Raw genomic sequence first — 21,048 nt, 5'->3', positions numbered from 1 at the left:
CCCAGTTGTCTATTCACCCTAAACTTGGATCGAGTTAAGCATACTTAACATCCCGACATCCAACAATGGGCCCAAATGCCACAGCCTATCCTAAAAGGTTTGAGAAGTATATGGTAATAGAGGAAATCCTGAGGTAGAATGTTGAGAACAAAGTTTAATTTGCCTTTTTTCAAATCAAAAGCCTAACTCCTGAGGTGATGAAAAGACAACTTGCTGCCTGCTCAGCCCAGTGTCAGCAGTCAGGGAGGGAGGGAGCTGCAGCTCCTGCCCAAGGCCGGACCCACGGTCCCAGCAGGGCAAAGGTGCCTGGGCTGAGGAGAGCAGAGGCTGCCGCGCACCTTGTGAGCAGCTGGGCCAGCTAATCCTGCTCTCTGCCGCTCACTGACAGCACTCTTCTCTCACATACTCCTTTCATTCACAGCTCCTAACCAGAATTTGAGAGGCTCCCTCTGGACATCCTAATCCCATTGCACAGAAAAATTGAAGACTCCAAAATTTACAGTCTCGCAGCAAATCATCATTTACAGTCTGAGAAAAAAATCTTAGATCTCTCCTCCTGGCAAAATGCTAAATTTCACTTAATTCTTTGCTTTTCATAGCAACCTATTGTTCAAAATGGAATTAGTACTAGAACTGATTTGTCTGATTTAGGTAATGATCTGGAAGGTGTTAATATTCTAAGCACTCCTTTGAATTCCCCTCAAACACACAATCTGTTTTATTGTATGCATCATTTCCTGATTTGATTAGTTTTGTATCACTACTCAGCAAGAGAAAAATTTCTGTACCCAGCCAACCCCCCAGCCATGGTCTGACATCAATATGATCCTCATTCTCTGTATTGTTTCATATCTGCAATCACTTTGTATGTCAGTGGAGCCAAGAATGAGAAGCCACAAGCAGAGTTAAATCCCAAATGCTCCCAAATATCTCCCAAAAGCCTGTAAACCACTTCAGAAGAGAACAATGCACATTTTCACAGCTGCAGCTTCCATTTATCCTCCATGGCATTCAAGAGGCATTTTTGCAATTTCTGTCAAGGCTTGTGACAGTCCAAACTAACAATAGAAATAGTTTTTGCTCAGAGAAGCAAAAGCTTTAGAGACAGATTCCTATACTGCAAATCCTTCCAGATTTCCTGTGTCCTGCCTGTATTGATACTGTGAAAAACAACTTTCCTCAGTCAGGGTACACAGACACTTTCCTTTAAAACAGGGGCTTCTGAATCATTGAGGAACTGCCCAGCAAGCCCAGAGCCAGCACACAAAAATGTCACATAGTAAGTTCTCATTGTTGGCTGCAATCCAAACAACTGGCTGGTCAGAATTTAATATCACTGGTGCCACTGTGCTCACAATCAGACCCAGGTACCTTTTCTCCTTCACAAGCAGTCTGGAAATAAAGTCTTTGGCATCCTCTGAGAGCTGTTCAAATGCTTCTGCATCAAAATCCCAGCTGCAGTTGACTACATAATTCATTGTCTCTGCATCAGTCTCTCCCAGGAATGGGGACAAGCCACTAAGCCTTAAAAAAAGAAAAATTGGGTGGGGGGAGAAGAGCAGTTATCATATGCAAGGTGTCTTTTCCCTTCTATGAATCCTCTGCTTTGTAGCTGTTGTTATCTTAGGGAGGGAGAAGGCTCTCAGCTATGGAAAGTTCCATTTCTCAGTCCCTGCCAGGATAAGGCAACAGTTTGGGGCAATTAAATGTTGTAATTTAGTGTTACCCCCAGCAGTTCACTCAGGTCAGGGAGCACCATTAATAGGTCCCCAAGGATTCAGTGAGGATTTAGGTACATCCTTCAGTGCCTTCCCAGCTAGGAAAGCTAGAGGGACTCAAGAGCTTTCCCAAATCAGGGCCCATATCCTTATGTGGCTTGAATTAAACACAATTCTGAACAATAAATTACTTTTTACAGTCTCTAAGCCCATCTTTATTGCTTCCATCATTTATTACTTCATTCAGCTGAGTTTTGGGTAACATACAAATGTAAACCAGAAATGTATCCAGTTCACAGAAAATGTCTGGGAAAGATTCTGGGATGCAAAACAAGCTCATCAGAAGGTAGAGACTTTGGACAGACAAGCTCTCCATGTTTGCCATCCAGATGTCAGAGAAAAGTTTTAGCCCTGTTTGTGACAGGTCATTTCTTAGACCATGGCCCAACACACATCATATTAATTCTCCTGAGCAGATACACACCAAGTGTAAGATTATAAAATGATCAGAATACAAATTTAAAAATTAATTCAAGTCCTCAAAAACACAATCAAAATTAAAATTCTCACATATTTTGGGCAACTTTTCAGAGTGAAAAAAAAAAGACCTGTCCCATTTAACTTTGCTAAGTAAGATGATAAGGGAGAAGAACATTTACATATTTATCAAAGGCTCATTTGCTCTTTAGATCTTTGGACACACAGCAAGGTGCCCCTGTATGGAAAGCTGGGGATTTTAGCAGAATTCATTAGGAGAGGTCACAGCCAGATGGGCTCAGGGGCTGCTGCAGCCCTGGCCTGCAGGGCCCTGGAGCACTCACAGCATGTATGTGATCACACCCACGCTCCACATGTCCGTGGGGAAGGACACAAAGTCATAGTTCACCACTTCGGGAGCCAGGAACTCCGGAGTCCCAAAATTCACCTTCAGCTTCTCACAGGGTTTGTACCTGTACCAGGAGAAGAGCCATGAGTCAGGAGCTGGGGAGCTCATCCCAGCAGGGAAGAACAAGGCACAGCTTTTGGGAGCGTGGCAGGGGAGCAGAGCTGAGTGCTGGCAGCCAGGGCAGCTCTGGGGTGACCTCAGGGGAATATTCCATCATTGTCCCCCTGCCAGGGCAAAGCCAGGAGGAAGAACAAGAACACTAAACTCTGCAAAGGGCTCCTCCAAGGAGTGGTAGCAGCTTTACCAAAGAGTGGGAGCCAGACACCACAGGATGCTTTCCAGATGTTGTCCAAAATCCATAAAACAAACAAAGCAGTTTTGACTATACAAGATTTGGAGAGCACTGGATTAGGGGGGTGTCCCCAGCTACAGCTCAGGGTGAACATCTGCATCACAGATATAACTCAGTATAACTGAGGTGGGACTGAAGAGGATTATCTGGGCTTGGGAACAAGCAACAGTGACCCCATATGGGGAAAATGACCCTATTATTTTTGCTACTGCTAAACAGGGAAAGGTTACACAACTGAAGCAGTAACAATTGCCACTAACAGCAGCTGGAGCCACATCTGTGTTCAAACAGAACAAACCACTACAGCACTGCTTGGGAATCTCTTTCTCCTGGATGATCTTGTTCCCAAAACTGCCCTCCCAATTAAAAAACCAACCAAACAAAACCTCAAACTCAGTGTACATTTTTTTTTCTTTCACAAGTATTTTATGGAAACAAAGTCCTTGAACAGGCACTTATATACAAGCACATAAATCTATATATGCATGAATGAACCAGCTTTTAGCTGAAGAAAAATCTCAAAGGGTTTAGAAAATAATTAGAGAAATATTGTTCTTACTGTCATAATAGTATAAATATTTCCTTTTTATTCTAGGGCAATTGATCTATGCTCTCACTGCTTTTCTTTAAACTCATGCAAGCAAAATAAAAGAATGGAGAAAAGTCCCTATTTTTCTGAGGTTTCCTGTTTCATGTAGGATGGCTCAAACATGCTTATTTTTTTCTTATTTTTACCTTCAATCAACTTAACTACTTAAAGAGTTTAGCAGATAATTTCTGCAATTAGAACCTGTACCATGAAACCCTGCAGTCAAGAAGTCTCTGGGAGCCTTCACAGAGTCCCTAGAGTAAAAGCTCTACATGGGGAATAATTTTGAGATAATTAGAACAGTAGTAAAGCTTTATCCAAGAGAAATGTTATTTGAAAAAGTAATTAGATAATTAATGCACACAGCAGAAAATTCATGCCTGCAAAAGCATAATGCTTCGCTCATTCACACAGAATTATTACAGAGCCATCAAAACACAGCCCCCCACCAAAGAACTACCAGAAACATGTCAGAGATTTGTGAGTCTGATTTGGTTTTGTTTTTTAAAATAATTCACAACTGAACTTTCTTACCTCCTTGCTAATCCAAAGTCAATAATTTTAATCTGGTTTCCTGTGTGATTTACACATAGGATGTTTTCAGGCTACAAAAAGAGAAGAGGGTATTGTGAGTTAAATGTTTGAGAGAGATATCTAGCAAAAGATAGTATAAAATTCCCTCCATAAAAAGCCACAAATGCACCCAATTTTTTTTCCCCCCCAATGAGAATGTTTTTCAAGGTGGGGATAGGGGGGTGATGGGGTTCAGCTGCAGAACTGTCTATGAGCCAGCCTGGTTTAATGTCATTTGTGTAAGATGCGATATAAATAGGCAGGAAAAAAACAGTTTTGTATTTCTGTTTAAAAATATCCATTATAAAGGGACCATTAGGAAAACTTTGCAGTTTTGCTGCAGGCTGATTCCAGGCAGTAAAAGGTACAAACTATAGAAGATGATTGAAAAGGTATTTGTACACTGTTAAAAAAGGGTAGGGGAAATAGAGGGAAGACTGTGGGCACTTCTAGCCCACGAGGTTTTGGGTGGGTTTTAATCCATTATAAAAGGGAATTGTTTAATGCTACAGAGAATGAAAAGCTTCTGATTTAAGAAAGGCAAAAGCCCAGAATCCTGGTGATTCCAAGTAAGCTACTGAACAGACACTGGAAAAAAAGTAATCAATCTCTAAAGCTCCATTCATTGCAGCTATTAATTCTATTTTTTTATGATGTGAGTCCATGAAATGAGAAATTACTCCTCAGTAATCAGAGACTCTGTGGTGCCTAAAGCAGCACCACTAAGGCACAGAGAGCACAAGCAACTGACCTTCAGATCTAAGTGCAGAATGTAATGCTGATGCAAGTAGTGGACTCCTTCACAAATCTGCTTGGTGAACAGGATGGCATCCAGCTCTGTCAGGTGGTAATTTTCATCTGTGATCCGGTCAAATAATTCCCCACCATCAAGACTAAAATTTTCACACAGAAAAGCATTAAAAACCCTAAAATCTTGCATTAGCCCAATTTATTTCCAAGTTGGGAATTAGGCACTGTAATTGAGGGTCCTAACAAAACATCCAATAGAAAGTGTATCAGCAGCCTCAATGACTTCCAGACTTATTTCTCTTGAAATTAAGTATCAATCTAAATTCAGAAATGGGAAAGTTGGCACTAGTATTTGGGGGTACACATGTCAAACCCAACCCACAGGACGTGGTGATCCTATGGGACCTGGAGAGCCTACAGGGAGTACTAAGGTGCCTGTTATTCTCTCATCTTACTAGTCATGGGAAAATAAGCCTTCAACCTACAAAATTTACTAAATGGAACTTCTCAAACTGAAAGCTGTCTCACATGAGCTGACAACTGAACTTAATTCTGCACAGAAGAGAAAATTACTCAGAGATAAAGCTCTGACAAGCTTTTAACCTGAAGAAATTACCTTTAAAACATTGTTTTTTCTTTCTGAAAGTGAGATCAACTCTCTCTTAGGCTGGAAAACCACTCACTTCTTTCACAGCTCAGAATTATCATTCCCTATTTCCTTTAGTGACCTGAGAAAACCCAGACATCTGACAATTCCTGAGATCATTTAAACTTACTATTCCATTATCAAAGTGATATTATTTTTGGCTTCAAAAGCATCATAAAGCTGGATCAGATTCACGTGATTTAACTGGTTCATGATGTTAATTTCATTTTTTACTTCCTCCTGGAAAAAATAACAAAGCAACAAAAAATGAGCAAAATACACTCCTTGAATTCCAACATACCAAAACAGAACTATTTATAAAGCCCAACAACAGCACAGATCTCAGGGGGATTGGGGGTTTAATCATGAACACAGGAGAGGATGAAGAGTCACAGCAAGCCCAAGATTTTGCAGTATTGTTGGTACCCAAGGATAAGCTGCCTCTCATGGGGCAGCTGGGGGCAGTGGTGCTGGCCCTGGCAGGGAGGGCAGGGTCAGAGCTTCCAGCAGTGTGGTTACCTTCTCTTTGGCTCCTTTCACTTTTATGATTTTGGCTGCCAGGTTGAGCCCCGTCGATATTTCCGTGCACTTGTGGACTTGCCCAAAACGCCCCCTGTGGATGCCAAGGAAAAGATGAAAGATGGGAAAGATGGGAAAGATGGGAAAGATGGGAAAGATGGGAAAGATGGGAAAGAGAAAGCTCTCCTGGAACTATTCTTATCATGAGCAAAAATAGCCCAGGACAAAGTGAACGGAGTCGGGTGGCCAGCAGCATGGAGCTCCTCTTTCTCTCAGCTTATGAAGGATTAGGTTTATCTTTCCAGCCAGTTGTTCAGTGCTTACATTAAAATATTAAGCCCCGTTGGTCCTGCTGAGGTATGATGGCCTGGCCATGCTCTGGCTCCCTTCTGTAACTGGACCCCCTTGCTGTCCTTCAGGGATATGTTAGTGGCTCTATTAACAAGGATATTTCTGTCCTGATCCCAGAACTTTTTAAATGACCATAAGACCAGTAACTGTAGCCACTCCACAGCCTGCATTTCTGGCGTGCTGTAAATTCTCCCCCATGTCATGCAGATATGTTAATGCCCCTTGGGATGATTCCTAACCACCATCTTCCCTGCTGTTGCATCACATTGCTTATGGTTATTAAGCCATATTTGTATGTGGATCAATGTGCAAATCAAGCCTTCTTGTCACATAAGTAAGGATACAGGAATACAAAAGCTGAAGCAGCTGCAGACTTCCTATGAGCAACAACTAAACATAAAGTCAAAATAATTATAACTCTTCCTTAGTTTTCTTTAATGTGCAGCTCAGCACAGAAAAAAAAAATATTTTGGAAGCTGCCTGGCCAAATGGGCTTTGTTGACTTTTCAAATGCTCTGAATCTGTCTGCCTTAAGGGTACAGGTTCTTCCCACAACACTGAGGCCAGGACTATTAAAACAAATGAAAAAAAGTCACCAGGATGGCAGTGAGGCACCTGAAAATGGGGTTGGGGCAGAAACCATCCATCTAAGGGACATCCTTAGTGCAGGAGCAGCTGTGATCACCCAAGGGGCTCCAGGATGAACCCACCCCCTCTGGCTGCAGAGGGCTGCTCTGTCCCTCACACACAGCCCTTGGGGCCAGCGGCAGGGCTCAGCACAGCCTGGGGACAGGCACACTTACCCCCCCAGCAGCTCGTGCCGACACACGGAGTAGCTGGCGGTCACCTCCGCCTGCCGGACGCTCACGATGCGGTGCTCGAACGGAGCTGGAGGAGAGGGGCTGTCATCTGCAGGGGAGACAGGCTGCTCTGACACTTCTGCACTCACCACTGCCCTGCTCCACCTCCTCACACCGTGCATTTCACCCCACAGCATGTGAGGGGCTTTCACTGCTAAATCCCTTGTACAGACAAGGAGCACAGTCCCAGAACTGAGATCAGCATCCCACCTCCTGAACCTCCACTCTGTTTTTTTAACCCACTGGACACCTTTAGAAGACCAACATCTTAGTTTATGCATTAACAGAAAGGGCCATCAGAAAATACTACCTGAAAGTTTGAAAAAAATTACACTTATATTTTAATTGTTACATGACAGCCAGAAAAAACAGCAAAAATACACAGCACTGAGGAATAAGGAAAGTGGTTGATAAAATCATGGGGTTCCTCTTAGCAGCAAGAATTTTGCAGACAGTTGCCAAATTAAAGCTGCAATTATTAGCATTACAACTACTAAGTTTAGTCTGTTTGTGGTAAGCTAAATTAGTTAACAGTGAGCACTTAATGTCCAAGGTTTTCTAGGGTAAAGCTTCATTAAACCCAATTTTTATGTCCCCCATTGAAAGCAATTTTATAATTAATCTCTGGGTATCTCAGGCTGCAATTTAACATGCATTTAACTCATCTCCAGCCTCTGCTCAGAAAGCCAGAGCAGTCAGGTCATCTGCCCATGTCTGTACACTCTGAACATACACACACATGTGCTGCCAGGAGAGAGCATTCCCTGAGACAAAGCAACCAAGTGTTCCCTCAGGAGACAAGAGACCCATGGCCAATAACACAACAGGCCACACCAAGAAACATTTCCTGCAGTACTTTTCTGTGCTCTGGATCTCCATAGTTGCTGAAGTGTGCTTGGTTTGCACCCTCTATCTGAAGGAACAAATGCTGCATCTAAGGAAAATGGGTTTTTTCAGAATTCTTGTACTTCTCATCACACATACACTTCATGTTATTTTATTTTAAATTTTTTTTTCCTCAAAACACACTTTAAAAGAAGTTACTATTAAAAGAGTCTGTGAATTGTTATTCACATAGTCAAAGGTACCCAATGCAAAAAGCCCTTGAAGTGCTCTACTGAGCACTGCTCCTGCTCTTGTTGTCTGTACAACAGGCAGGAATAGCAAAAATCCTCAATGTACAGATTTCAAGAGCAACTTACCAAGGATTTCTCCTTGAATGGGAAGAGCTCTGCCAGCTGCCAGAGACTTGGTCTTCTCTGGTGCCTCTCCTGTACACTGCCGAGCATCATGTCTGTTTCCCCCTGCAGTCTCAGATTCCCTCCTCTCAGACTTGTTATCTGCTGGGGATTTTTCTGCTTTTGCTGTTTCTTGATGGAGTTTCACTTTTACCCCTGCATCTTTCACAGGATCCTTTGCAGAGGTATTCTGTGAGGTTATGGGCTGACATTTTAATTCTGATTTGTCTTCAGCTTTTTCACCCGGTTTGGGCTTGCTCAGGAATGGCTTTGGCTTCCCTGTTTGAGGTGCAAGTTCATTTTGCTTATTGTCCCCTTTAACTTCTGAATCTGGCTTGGAGCTGATGTTTTTAGGACTCTGTTGAAGTTTTAATTTGTCAGGCTGCTGTTTGACTCCTTTCAAGTCTGCTGGTGTGGATTTCACTTTGGAACTTTTACCTCTGCTGTCACTTGCATTTCCCTCCTTGGCCATCTCAATTTTTTCTTTCATGTCAGTCATATGTACACTGATGGATATCCTGCAGAGCAAACAGGAGATATTTCATATTGAAGCAAGTGGCCAGCCTGGTTTTTGTAACTTTGTGGGGGAAGAAAAATCTGTTTCCAAACCCATACATTTCTATAGTGTGGATAAAACCTAACTGTACCAATCCAGCTGGGAATGACCCACATACACAAAGGAGAGAGCACCAAAAAGCCTGCTGGCTCTTTCTCTGTGTCCTCCTCTCTCTGCATGCCTGCCCTTCTGCTGAACAAAATGTCTCACCCTGCAAAGAGTTAATCCTACATTTGAAAACTTACCCACTTTTTGCAATTATTGTGGTTGGTCTAATAAAACACCACTCATCTGGGCAGAGAGAGGATAGTGATTGCCTGCACAAATTACAGGCTGATTAGCTAAATGGCTGGCTGCTCTACAAATCTGATGGCTTGTGTCCTCTTCCAGCTGGCTGACCTGCACACTCAGCCATCTGTGTTTGGGTCTTCTGATGGGATAGCATTCTTTCCACAGTTTTCTCTTAAAAATCTAGCTTTGATAAACCCTCTCACTCCAGCAATACTATTTTCCTTGGCATTTTAACTACTGGAACTGTTTAAGGATTTTTCCCCTCTTGTGGTGCCTAAAAAGAGTAAGGTCAGAACCAATTCTCTGTGCTCCTAAACTCTATCAAAGACATTTGAGTGATAATATTTGAGGCAACTGTTACAGCTCCAGCTGTCATGAGCAGTCTGATTTTACCAAGACTGAATTGAAACTTGTGAAGTTGTAAAGGAGATTTCATGCAATGGCAAATGAAGACAGCTTCTGATGTCTGGGAGAGAACATACCTCATTTCCACAAAGGTAATTGCCTCTTTCAGTGGAGCAACCTCATTACAAAAGATGTTATAAAAGAAAATGTTTCTGCTTTCTTAAAACAAGAGTGTAAATGTCTCATTTTCTGCACCTTTAACACCCTGGTGCTTGCTGTGGATCTAAGCTGCTCTGGTGTGAGCTGGGAGAGCAGCTGAAGGCAGCTCTGAGCAAACACTTCCTCTGCTATCTAGACAAGCCTGAGCTCAGTGGGACTCTCGGGCACTTCTCCAAGCTGGGGAACACAATGTTCCTCTGACACCTCTGTGTGGGCTTACAAACTTCATTAGAAGCTGCACCCATTTTAGAGAGGTGTTTACCACCCTCATGTGACTTCACACTCCAAACCATGACAATGCCTGGGCTGCAGCTGCCCCTGGGGTTTACTCCAGCTTCTGCCTTCCACTTACCTGCTGGCCTCCCTCATCCCCAAACCAAAACCTGGGGCTCAGACACCAAATTTGCACCCATGAACAAGGGAGAAATTCCCCACCCAAAGTTACACATACATTTGTGGGTGTGCATGGATGAGTGTCTGTCACCCCCACACACACATATAAACCACTTGAGAGCCACCCACCCAGACAGAGAAGCATTGGCAGTTTAAATCTGCCACAGAAGTTCCATTTGTTTGGGTTCAGTTGGGAGGGGTCTTTGGTTGTGGGGTTTTGTTGTTTGCAGTTGTGTGGGCTTTTAAAATTTTAAATGAATGGGATTAAAATAAAATCCTAGATAAATAATCCAAAGAAAAATGGACTATGAAACACCTATATGAGAAAAATATTAGCCTGATTGAGATGAATAAATGAACAATCTTTAGGTGACCAAAACACTGAAAACACTGAGGACAACAAACACAAGTTCTTTGGTTTTGTCATACACTAATAAATATCCCAAATTCCTTTCACCCCCATGGCTATAGAAACCAAGGAGCTGGGAGGGAGGGAGTGGTTTGAGTGAGTGGTTTATAACTAGCTGAGCTCCTCTGTGGTGGTCCCTTTCTAGGTCAGCACACAGAAGTGCTGACACCTCAAACCCCTCTGCCCTGGGCTGCACAGAACCCAGGGTCCCCTGAGCCTTCTGCCTCAACCCTTGTAGGGTCTCTCCTCCTCTCCCACCACGCAGGAGCTGCCTCCTTTAATGGCCTGGCTTTCCTTTTCTCCCTTCTAACCCATGGAAAGGTCTCAGGTCCCCCAGAAAGCCACCACCAAGGCCATTACCTGGTGTGTGTCACTTCACAGCCCGTGTCAGATATGGCCCTGGACGTGGAGGGCACAGCTTCCCGGGACGCCGCGCCCGCCGCTGCAGCTTTGCTTTCATTCTTCCCAGGCTTCTGAGGAACGAGCTGCCTGTGGCACTCAGCAAGGCCTGGGGCTCTGTTCACCTTCTGGGCTTCAGCAGGAGCATTTTGGTTGCCTGCATGATCTTGATGTACGAAGGGAAGGCCGTTGTGTTGATTCACAGCTTTGACATCGATGTCCTTTTGCTGTGGACAGCTCTTAGAGCTCTGTGTTTTGCCAGCACCTTCTACCCCTTGCTGCTGGGTTGTCCTGTCTTTAAGCTGGGGTTTGGAGTCAGCTTTGTGGGCTACAGCACTGGAAGTGTTCACCTTCTCACATGCTCCCTTGTTTTCATCCAGCTTTTTCACGCTTTTTGTCTCTGAAGAAAACAATCCATTAATAAACTATCCTTGGCAAAAGTCATGGCAAAACAGAGGAGGAATAAAGCAACACACCTCTCAAAATAACCCACACAGTTACACCTGAAAAGATAGCAAGAATCCCCCAGAAGGTTTAAAATCCTGACACTATCAGGCTCCGGATACCACTAATGCTCATGGCTTAAAAACAGAGATTCACCTGCTCTGGTGCTTTCCAGCAGAGCCACAGATTGGACTTGGATTCCTTAAAGCAAACAAAAAACCTGCAAGGCTCAAGCTCATTGTATCTAAAATCTGAAATCACTTTGTGGGCAAATCTAACAGGAAGTTTAAGGCACTGCAGATCCTGCAGGACCCAAGACACCCTTCTCTTCATTTGGGGGGGTAGGGACACATCCAGCAGGACTCCAAGGGACACTGAGATATGAGACAGCAGTGCCACTTGCATTTTGCACAAAAGTACTAAAAGGGCTCTCCATCACCTTCCCGTGACAATGGCTGTGGTTATTAACATCCAGCATGCCCAGATCACCAGCAACCAAGGTTTGCTCACAACTCTGTGTAGCTTTTGGGTCAGAATTGTGACCATTTGCTTTGTTTTTGTCACTTGCAAAGCCATGAAGCTAAATAGGGGACTGCCCATAAGGCAAAGGATTCACTGACAATTTGTGAAGACAGCAGCAAGACAGGGCCTGCTCAACATCACCTTCACCCCTGCTGCAACTCCACAGGCACTGACAGTGGATGCAACAGGGCAGTGCCCTGACAGATGCACCCTAAATAGGAATCTGGCCCTGACACACCAGTGAAACTTGCTGATCAAAAAAAGATATTCCAGTGTCAACACATCCCTTTTCAGAGAGAGGGAAGAGGGAGGGCTGCTTCAGAGGTATTAATGGAAAAGAACTTACTGGGTTTGCTATGTGATAGGGCCACTATCTTCACAGTATCTCCAAACAAGCTCTGCTCTCTGAATTCAGCTCACTGAAACCCAACTCAAAAAACCCCAGCTCTTCAGCTAAACAAAAGTGCTCCTTTTAATTTCTCTATCTTCTAGCTTTTTGTGGTGCTTGATCCTGGGGATAAATCATCTTGTGGAGGCGGTGAGAACAATTCTGTTCTTCAGTACTGAGGGGCAAAGTTACTCAGATACATCTGAGTAATTCAGGTAGTGGGAAATAGCAGGCTATTAACTTCCAGTTTGTCTGCTGCAATGTGTCAAAGCTTGCAGCATGTCTGGAGTGATACATACCTTCCAGAGGCTTCTTGCTTTCAGTCTGGGTTCCTTTGTTACTAAGCACATGCTTAGGTTTTGCACCACTCTCCTCAGACTTATCTTTGGCCTAAAAATGACAGGGGGACACAGAAATTACAGTTACAGCCAAGAGTGTCTATTTCCCACTAGGTTCCTGCAACTATGTAGGCATTCAGACTCTGAAAACGGACAGTTACACCTCTTCTGCATTATTAGTCAGTGCTGTGTTTACTTCCTTCCTCCAGTCTCTCCCTGCCTTTGCAGGCAGGCATCCTTTCAAAACAACAGAACAGATTAATACATGAGCCCACTGCTTTCCAAAATTTTCACTGTCAGGGTTTTTGCCTCCTGTCATCTTTACTCACATTGATTAAAAAGTATGACATGTGAAACATGAGACAATAGAAAAAGAAATGATGCTGTATTTCTCTTGCTTTTTGACTGGTGACAGAATGAAAGGTAATGTTTCTGAATATATTTGTCAAAACATATTTGTCTCAAGGTACCTAAAAATTCATTCTTTGACCTGGTAAGAGGTGATACCAAAAAAGAACCTCTAGTTTTAGATCAACTCTTGTGTATGTACTTGAAATTTCACATGTCACCTTTAGAATGATTAAAAACAGAAGCAGATTTTTATCTTTAAGCAGTGTTTTCCCCCCAATTAATTTGAGAGGAGGGATATTTTGTAATAGGACCACTAAAGACCTCACACAGCAATACATGTGAAATCAACTTACAACTGACTTCTGAGTAGCAAAAAGCATTACACAAAATTAGGGAAAAGCATAATATTTCCTGTGGTTGACATACAGTTAAGAATCTAGTGATGATCTAGCCTCCTATCCTGATTTGTACAAGCAAATAAGCAGCATGTAAAGTATTTCTGCAGGTAACTGATTACAAGACAGCTGCACAACAGCCCTTCACCTGTTAGTAAAAGCAGTTAAGGATTTCATGCACCAACCCTACAGACTGAACAGAGCCTCCCCACCTCCCCATACCAAAAAAACCAAAACACCCAAAGAGTAAAAGTAGGAAAAAAATCATTACCCTTTTTATTACAGCTCTAAGCAAACCTGCAACAATGACCAGGGTGAACATTATTCTGGCACAATCCTACATGCAAAGAAAGCCTTAGGTAAGTGACAGTTTAATGCTGGTGCATTTTTTTGTTTTTTCTGGTTTTTAAGTAAGAAGTTAGAGGTTTGGAATCTAGGAAGCTCAGTTCATAGTCTTTGTTGACTCCAACCCCACAAAACTTCTTCCATAAGCATTCCCAAGGCATGCCTGGAATGCTGTCACGAACAGCTTCACCCAGAAATGCAAACAGGACCTCCCCACTCCCAGCCCAGCCTGTGATAAGCAGAGCCCTGGTACAAACAGCAAAGGCTGGAAAACAGGAACAAGCAGGCAGCAAGTTCTTTTTCTGTGCTCCCCCTGCAACTGTGCAGCTCTTTGGACGTGTCTGTGCTGCTATCACACAAAAGGCTGCAAAATCCAGCCCCAAGTTAGCACATGGCTCAGCACAAGGTAATTTGTTCACCTGTGCTCTGCTCCACATTTCCCAGCCAGGTCACGTACACACACAGCCTCACTAGCTCAAGCCTAGTTCAGATATCACTCAGCAGTCTGTGATCAAAGCACAGACTTAAGGTTTTATAACTGACCTCATGCTCCAATTTCAAAAAGTGTTCATGAGCAGAAACAAGAAAGGAGGACAATGATGGTCATATTGCAGAACTGGAGTTTGCCATAGAGGTGCTTGCCCACTGCACCCTGGCTGTTCTCCAGCCAAGGCACAGGTTAGAGCCTGGACACCCCTCCCAGTGCACCAGGCTGTCACCAGCAGGTCATGCCATCTCAACCTGTACCTGCCTAGCCACCAAATCAAGCAAAGGACAGTATCTGTCTCCAGGCATTTTGCAGTGACTGTAATAACACAGCTCTACCCAAAACACATCAGACTTTCCCATTTCTCCAAAAACCTGGAGAACTGAAGCTGGAACTGCTGGAACTGAGCTTTATCTCTATATAGATTTAAGGCTGATAACTAATGCATGATTTATTGTTCTCAACACTAATGGAAGCACTTTATAAAATCTTCTGTCTCCTAACAGGCCAGCTCACTTGTTAGCCTCTGGCACTTAAAAAGGAAGACCAGGAGAGCACTGAAAGCTTGGAAAGGTAAATTGCCATCAAGCACTGCCCTGTTCTTCTAATGGGTTAGATGTACCTCCCCATCAAAGGATTTCATAGCTTTGGTGAAAAATGTTTGCATTAGATACCAATGGACATTGTCATTTGAGCTAAATTCTCCTGACTAATCACATCTCCACATACATGGAGATTTGGAATGAATAAACATATTCCAGCCCTTGCAGTTTTCCTCTCATTCATTCTCATGGTGGGGTAGAAGCCACAGTGAAAAATGGAAACTTCCATTACCCAGAACTAATTCCAGATGCCTGTAACTGTTCAAAACCAAGGCTGATCTATTTTAAAACACCATATCTGGTCTTGCCTGTTCCTCACTGTCCTCAATAATTAAGAAATGCTTGGGAACTGATGTCTGGGAACTTGCAAACACATGAACTACTTGATTTCAGGGCTGAATGATTCCAATGGAGTTGATGAAGTCACAGCTGCATCACAAAAATGTAGCTAAAGACAACTAAGATGTCAAAGGATGTGTAAATCTGCTCAGTAACGTGACCACAGGCCAGCACTGGTCTCAGGAACTGGTGCTGTGTTCAGAATTTGTGAATGAACAAGGAAGTAGAAGCTTCTCTCAAAAAAACCCAAAAGCTTCTAGTATGTTACTCGTACTTTTCACTGGGGCCTCAATTCAGTCACTGATTTGGGTGACATTGCTGAGCTTTCAGCACTGGTAGAAGCTGAATTTTCCTTTCCAGTTGCAATCTCCTCCTCACAGCCATTCCAGGACTGCCCAGCACCCTTCAGGAAGCTCAGACACTGTTTTGAGCTTGCTCCCTGCCTTAAGAGCCTTGCAATTCAAAGGTCCCAGCAGTAACCTGTACCAGCAATACAGAAAGGAAAACTTGAATTAAACATCATGCAAGAGATTGACAGGAGAGCCTAAAGCCCTGCTGTGTCATAAAGTGAAATGAAGAACAGTAAAACTAAACCAACCTCAAGAGGGATTTCCAGCAGACTCCCCTTCTTCCAGGGCACAATGCCTTTGAGAATGAAATCCACTACTTTAGAATTTTTTAATACTTCTCCCACAAACGCAATAACTTTATCCAGGGTATCAACCCTTTTCTCTATCTCTGCCAGCCTCTCCTTATGCTTGGAGGCATCTAGCTGGGCAGCTTTCATCAAATTCAACACTTCTGAGCACATGCTCTGCACGTCAGCCTGGGCAGCGCCGTCCGGTTCCTTCAGGCCTTTCTGCACTGCACCTGTGCCATCAGGAGCTGCCTGGGACACTGTGAGCTTGTTCATGCCATTTCCTGCAGCAGCAATGCCTCTGTCCACTCGCTGCAGTTTGCCTGTCAGGTCTTCCTGGAAGTGCAGCAGTTTGTCCATCTTTTCGTTCAAGAGATAGAGTTTTTTGTCCACCGTACTCAAACTGTTCACTTTTGTAGGCTGAAACTTGGTCAGGGCGTTTCCCTGAGCGAGGTCCAAGCTCCCCACAGACATTGTGTCCAGACAGCAGGAAATCAGACAGATTAGGCTGGCTTTGCATTAATCATAAATTAGAAAATGAGGCTCTGAAAGTTCATCTTCTTTAGCTATTCCTACCCCAGACAAGCTCACTTACTGGAGTCGCTAGAGCGTATCGTGAGATAGCTACTGCACAAAAGATTTATTTCTGTGTTATCTATTTCTTACTGTGTGCTTTCAATGATGGAGGCAATTTGGCACCAGACTGTGTTTTCTTGTGCCTCCTTGACGTCACAAAACCATTTAAAATTCTTTCTCGAGTGGCTGTTGATAGGCAAGCATCTTAACAATGGCCAATGCCTGCACAGGCCTCTGGAGGGAGGGGGATTGTTTTCATGACCAGTTTTAGTTCTGTGATAATGAAAAGGTGCTAGAACAGTTCCCTTCATTAAATAGGAAAAAAAAATAAAAGTAAACTGGCTGGCCTTGTGCTGAAGCTTGGAAGAATTCAGCTCTGTAGCACGGATGCAGAACACCCAGCATAGACACAGGGTGCTCTTTCAGTTGGCTGGCACTTGAATTTAAAAATAGAATACAATGACCTGAAATACATACCTAGCACCAGCATGTCTTTGTCAACTGAAACTTCTAAAATTAAATTTTTCTCCTAGGTTATAAAAATGAACCAAGTTAAAAAAGAAATCAATGAAGGCACAGCAAAATTAGTCTATTAGGAATTAAATTATTAAATAATAAATCCTAAAGGATTTGTTATTGACTTGCTTTTCACTTCTGAATCACAGCATATTTACTATACAAATTACAGTCAGTAGAGAACAGAAAAAGTCACTTCACAGTGCCCAGGCTCCACTGCCACAGCTCTGAATACTTTAGAAACATGAATGAATGTACCCTTACAATAGCACACAGAAGGGGAGTCAGTTCTCTGCCACAGAGGATGAACTGTGGCATCAAGAGAGAGCAGTTTGTCCCATGCCAGATGTGACCCTGTCACACAACTGTGTCTGGTTCTCCCGGGTCCCTCTGCACTGCTGAGTGCAGAGCAAGGAAGGGAAACAATGGAACCACAGCAAAGCCTTTGGGATACTCAGCACCCCTCTGCCTCCAGTCCCTTCCTCATTTTTTGTAAAGGGCACATTGAAAGAAAAGGTCACTCTTAAAGTGAATTTCCTGCATGACACAGAACATTCTAGACATTAAAACCCTTCCCACAGAGTCGTAGCAACATTAAAGTCACCCTCTCAAGACAATGTTGGATCCTTGCCACTTCTGTAAGATGAGAATTTTTATTTACACTTTAAAAGAAGTGTTACACCTACCAAGGCCATCATGTAATTATAGCCAACCTGGTGTTTCTGTGACATTTAGAGGCAAATAACCAACCAAAAAACACAGCCAGAGCTGTGAGACTTGGACTGTTTATCACCTTCATAGAAGAGTTTGAATATCAAGCAATGACTTTAAAAGAAAACTGGCACTTTGTGCCACGTCACTTCTCCTGACCAAAAAGGTATTTTAAAGTCACTGGTGTTTTCACAGTGGTCTGGGATAGAATGGTGTAAGTTTTGTGATATCCCATACAACACAGTTAAATATGCAGCTCTGTCTTGAAAGTTTAGGGCAATAAATGCCTTGCAACTCTTACTACTGCAGTTAAAGAATCAAGAGGTTTTAGCCAACTGCCTCCAAGGAATTAATTCTTTCAAGCCCACAAACATGCTTGATGACAAAAGGTAAAAACAACCAACACAATTCACTAAATCAAGAGTACCTGCTGAATGTTGTCCTGTTAGGAACAAGAAGAAAGCAGTAGAGTCATCAGAGTGCTGTATTTAAAGTCAGACAACTTACAGCAGATACTTCAGCAAGGAAGCTTAGCCACAGAAAGTCATCCCCAGCTGCACACACAGAACTCAAGATGCCACCAACCACCAGTGTGCTATTCCAGGCACAGGAAACAATGCAAGTACAACCAGGAGCACAACTGGCTGTGCTTGGGGGCAAACAGGAGTCCTGCAAAACCTTGAGCTGCTGTCTTAGTTATTTAATAACTGAGAGCAAAAAGCATGATTGCTGCCCAATTGTTATTATCTAGTCTTATTATTCATGTAGCTGATTTCATCCTCCTCACTTACTGTGGTAAATGCTACATAAAGCAAAAAGTGGGGCTTCAAAAAAAACCCCAAAAAATCCATCCCTTTCTCCTCTGGATTCAGCCACATGGAACATGGAAGAGCACTGTGTATTCCAGCCACATGGAAGAGATTTTACCACCCAACTTCTCACACAGTGCACTGAGAAATGTTTGAAAGAATGCTCTACAGAAAATTCTTGCTAAAAATATGCAGCAAACATTCCTTGCTAGTGTTGTCTGAGGAACAGGGAAGATACAGCCATGACTGCCTCCTACTCTGATACAGCTGTTTGACTTACTATACTACTTACATCAAACTGTGCCTCCATAAACAACTGCAAAATTACAGATGGGATGAAGGACAGAGAAAGAAACCTCATTTGGACCAAAGTAAAAAGTTTTAAACATCTGTCACAAAGGTCAGCTATTCTTTATTCTTTCCATTTTCTCCTCCACACTCTCCTTTTGCATTGCTGGCAAACAGACAACCAGAAAAAAATGGCTCTGGCAAGTCTAACAGTTTGTCTTGCCTTCAGGATGATAATATGCTCAAATACTGGCAAAAACCCTTTTATTCCTTTTGCTTTGAATTACAAAAGCAGGCAACTGTTGTTCAGAACACTGATTCAGTGTGATTCAGCCCAGTGTTCAGATCTTGCTCGAGCTGCCTGCAGAGTATTTATTTCCATTGCTAGTCCCAAGCCTTTCAATAGTTACCAAAAATAAGGAAAAAACCCTAAAACGCCTGACATCACAAAAAAGCACAGCCATTGTGACAAGTGCCACAGCCTATCAAAGCCACTCTTGCTTTGTGAGGAGCTGTGCCTTACAAGGACATTTTGCACTTAGATACCACAACACAGGTTGCTTCACCTTCAGCCCCCAAATGTACAGAGTGCTGCATGAACAACAAATGGCAGGGAATGCTGCAGCACTCCTGCAGAGAGCACAGTTATGTTCAGTCACCCCTGCTGGCACTGCCCAACTGGTGACCCACAAGACTCCATCATTGTCTGGGTGTAACTTGAACAAAGTTTCTGATGACAATTGGTCTCCTCTGGGTTCCTGCTCATTTCTTCCAGGTAACAAAAAAATGAGCACTGGGAGTGCAGGCAACTGCCTTGACTCTACTGTCTGCTGGACTGAAATGAACTTTTCTGATCCTTTGAAACACCTCCAAGGCATCAGGTATCTCAGGAATGCAGAGAAAAGGAACTCACATGCTGGAGAAACACAACTACAAGTGACCTTGGACCAATGATGCCACAGAGACTTCTATTCTCAAGGGGAAGAAGAGTTTATTCCTCTTTGGCTCACACCTCTCACACACACTCCCAGCTGTGAGAGAGAGATGTCAGAAAACAAGAGAAAAATTCTGATTCAACACAAAAAATCTATCACATGGCAGTTTAGTTACGATTCCTCCTTGCTAGGTGTGATCCAAAGGAAGGAAAAAATCCTCAAAGATGGAGTGAATAGAAAACAAAATATTAAAAAAAAATCTACACTATGTACTGATGTGACAGCAGAGACTGATACCCCAAATGAGAAATGTCACAGAGGTTAAAACCAGCTGCTCAAACAGATCATCTCATTAGATTGTTGCATTGCTTCCAACAACATTGTAAAACTGGAGATGGCTGACAATACATAAGAAAGTGACAAAATAACTTTTTATATGGCCTATAAAAAGCCAAAGCTTAATACAGAGCTTAAAGGTTTTGGGAAAAGTTTGCAGTGCAATAGAGTTCCAAGGAGATGGAAAATGCAATGTGGCAAAACATCAGGAGATTACAAAAGGAAAAACCAAAGCAAATAAGCTCAAAGCAGTCTGGCTACATCTGAAAAACACTGCTCAGACAAGAAAAAAAAGTAAACTTTTTTACAAAGATTTTTTACATATTTAGAAACCAGATGTTAGCTTTTTCAAGTTATAATGAAAATCTACTTAATCTACATCTAATTGCTGCAGCTCATTAACATACATTTGCTACTTTTCTCTCCAGCAAATGAAAGGGTAACTGAACCATTTTAGGGTACCTAAATTTTTGAAATACTAAACCTAGTTTCTCATGAACAGCACAAAAGATAAATTTATGAAATCTACAGGGTAATGCTGCAGGAACAGACCAACTCTAACAGCAGCAAGCACAGAGGAGGCATTGGCTCTAATTCAGAGGAGTAACTTCCAAAGGCAAGATATGCCATACAGCCTGGACAAATCCATCCAGTCCCATGGCTGGGACCAGGGGAAAGTCCAGTTCCTCACCCTGGGAACTGGACCACACCTGCTTCAGAAGGCCAAGGAGCCCACATTTAATTAATGCATCACTCACACCCTGTTGGTTGAAATCCACCTGCCCAGGAAAAGGATCTATGGAACACTGTTGGTATCCCCAGGTGACCCTGGCAAGAACAACTCAATATTGCCTCTGTCCCAACATGGCTCTGGTGCCAGGTACCCCCAACAATCACCATGGAAACTTGGGGTTTCTAGGTATTGAATGAGAGCA

The 21,048-nt window shown here is 43.0% G+C and overlaps 1 protein-coding gene across 4 annotated transcripts in view; it reads right to left on the bottom strand.

Moving 5' to 3' along the window:
• Positions 1 to 21,048, bottom strand: part of MYLK3 (myosin light chain kinase 3) — a 31,675-nt gene that overhangs the window by 3,096 nt on the left and 7,531 nt on the right. For 2 of the 4 annotated variants that reach the window (XM_084215316.1, XM_084215317.1), the window contains exons 2-12: positions 13,804 to 13,869; positions 12,748 to 12,838; positions 11,056 to 11,494; positions 8,447 to 9,000; positions 7,188 to 7,293; positions 6,034 to 6,127; positions 5,645 to 5,754; positions 4,870 to 5,011; positions 4,080 to 4,150; positions 2,540 to 2,668; positions 1,372 to 1,524 (exon numbers count right to left, since the gene is read on the bottom strand). In XM_084215316.1, coding sequence (XP_084071442.1) covers positions 1,372 to 1,524; positions 2,540 to 2,668; positions 4,080 to 4,150; positions 4,870 to 5,011; positions 5,645 to 5,754; positions 6,034 to 6,127; positions 7,188 to 7,293; positions 8,447 to 9,000; positions 11,056 to 11,494; positions 12,748 to 12,838; positions 13,804 to 13,869 — 1,955 coding nt within the window. Of the gene's footprint in view, positions 1 to 1,371; positions 1,525 to 2,539; positions 2,669 to 4,079; positions 4,151 to 4,869; positions 5,012 to 5,644; positions 5,755 to 6,033; positions 6,128 to 7,187; positions 7,294 to 8,446; positions 9,001 to 11,055; positions 11,495 to 12,747; positions 12,839 to 13,803; positions 13,870 to 15,903; positions 16,577 to 21,048 lie in introns of those variants that run through there. The other 2 variants (XM_084215314.1, XM_084215315.1) reach the window with 2 other exon arrangements.

This window comes from Fringilla coelebs (genome assembly GCF_963513975.1).
Source record: "Fringilla coelebs genome assembly, chromosome: 14".
Lineage (NCBI taxonomy): Eukaryota > Metazoa > Chordata > Aves > Passeriformes > Fringillidae > Fringilla > Fringilla coelebs.
This window is presented reverse-complemented; position numbering and strand designations above follow the sequence as displayed.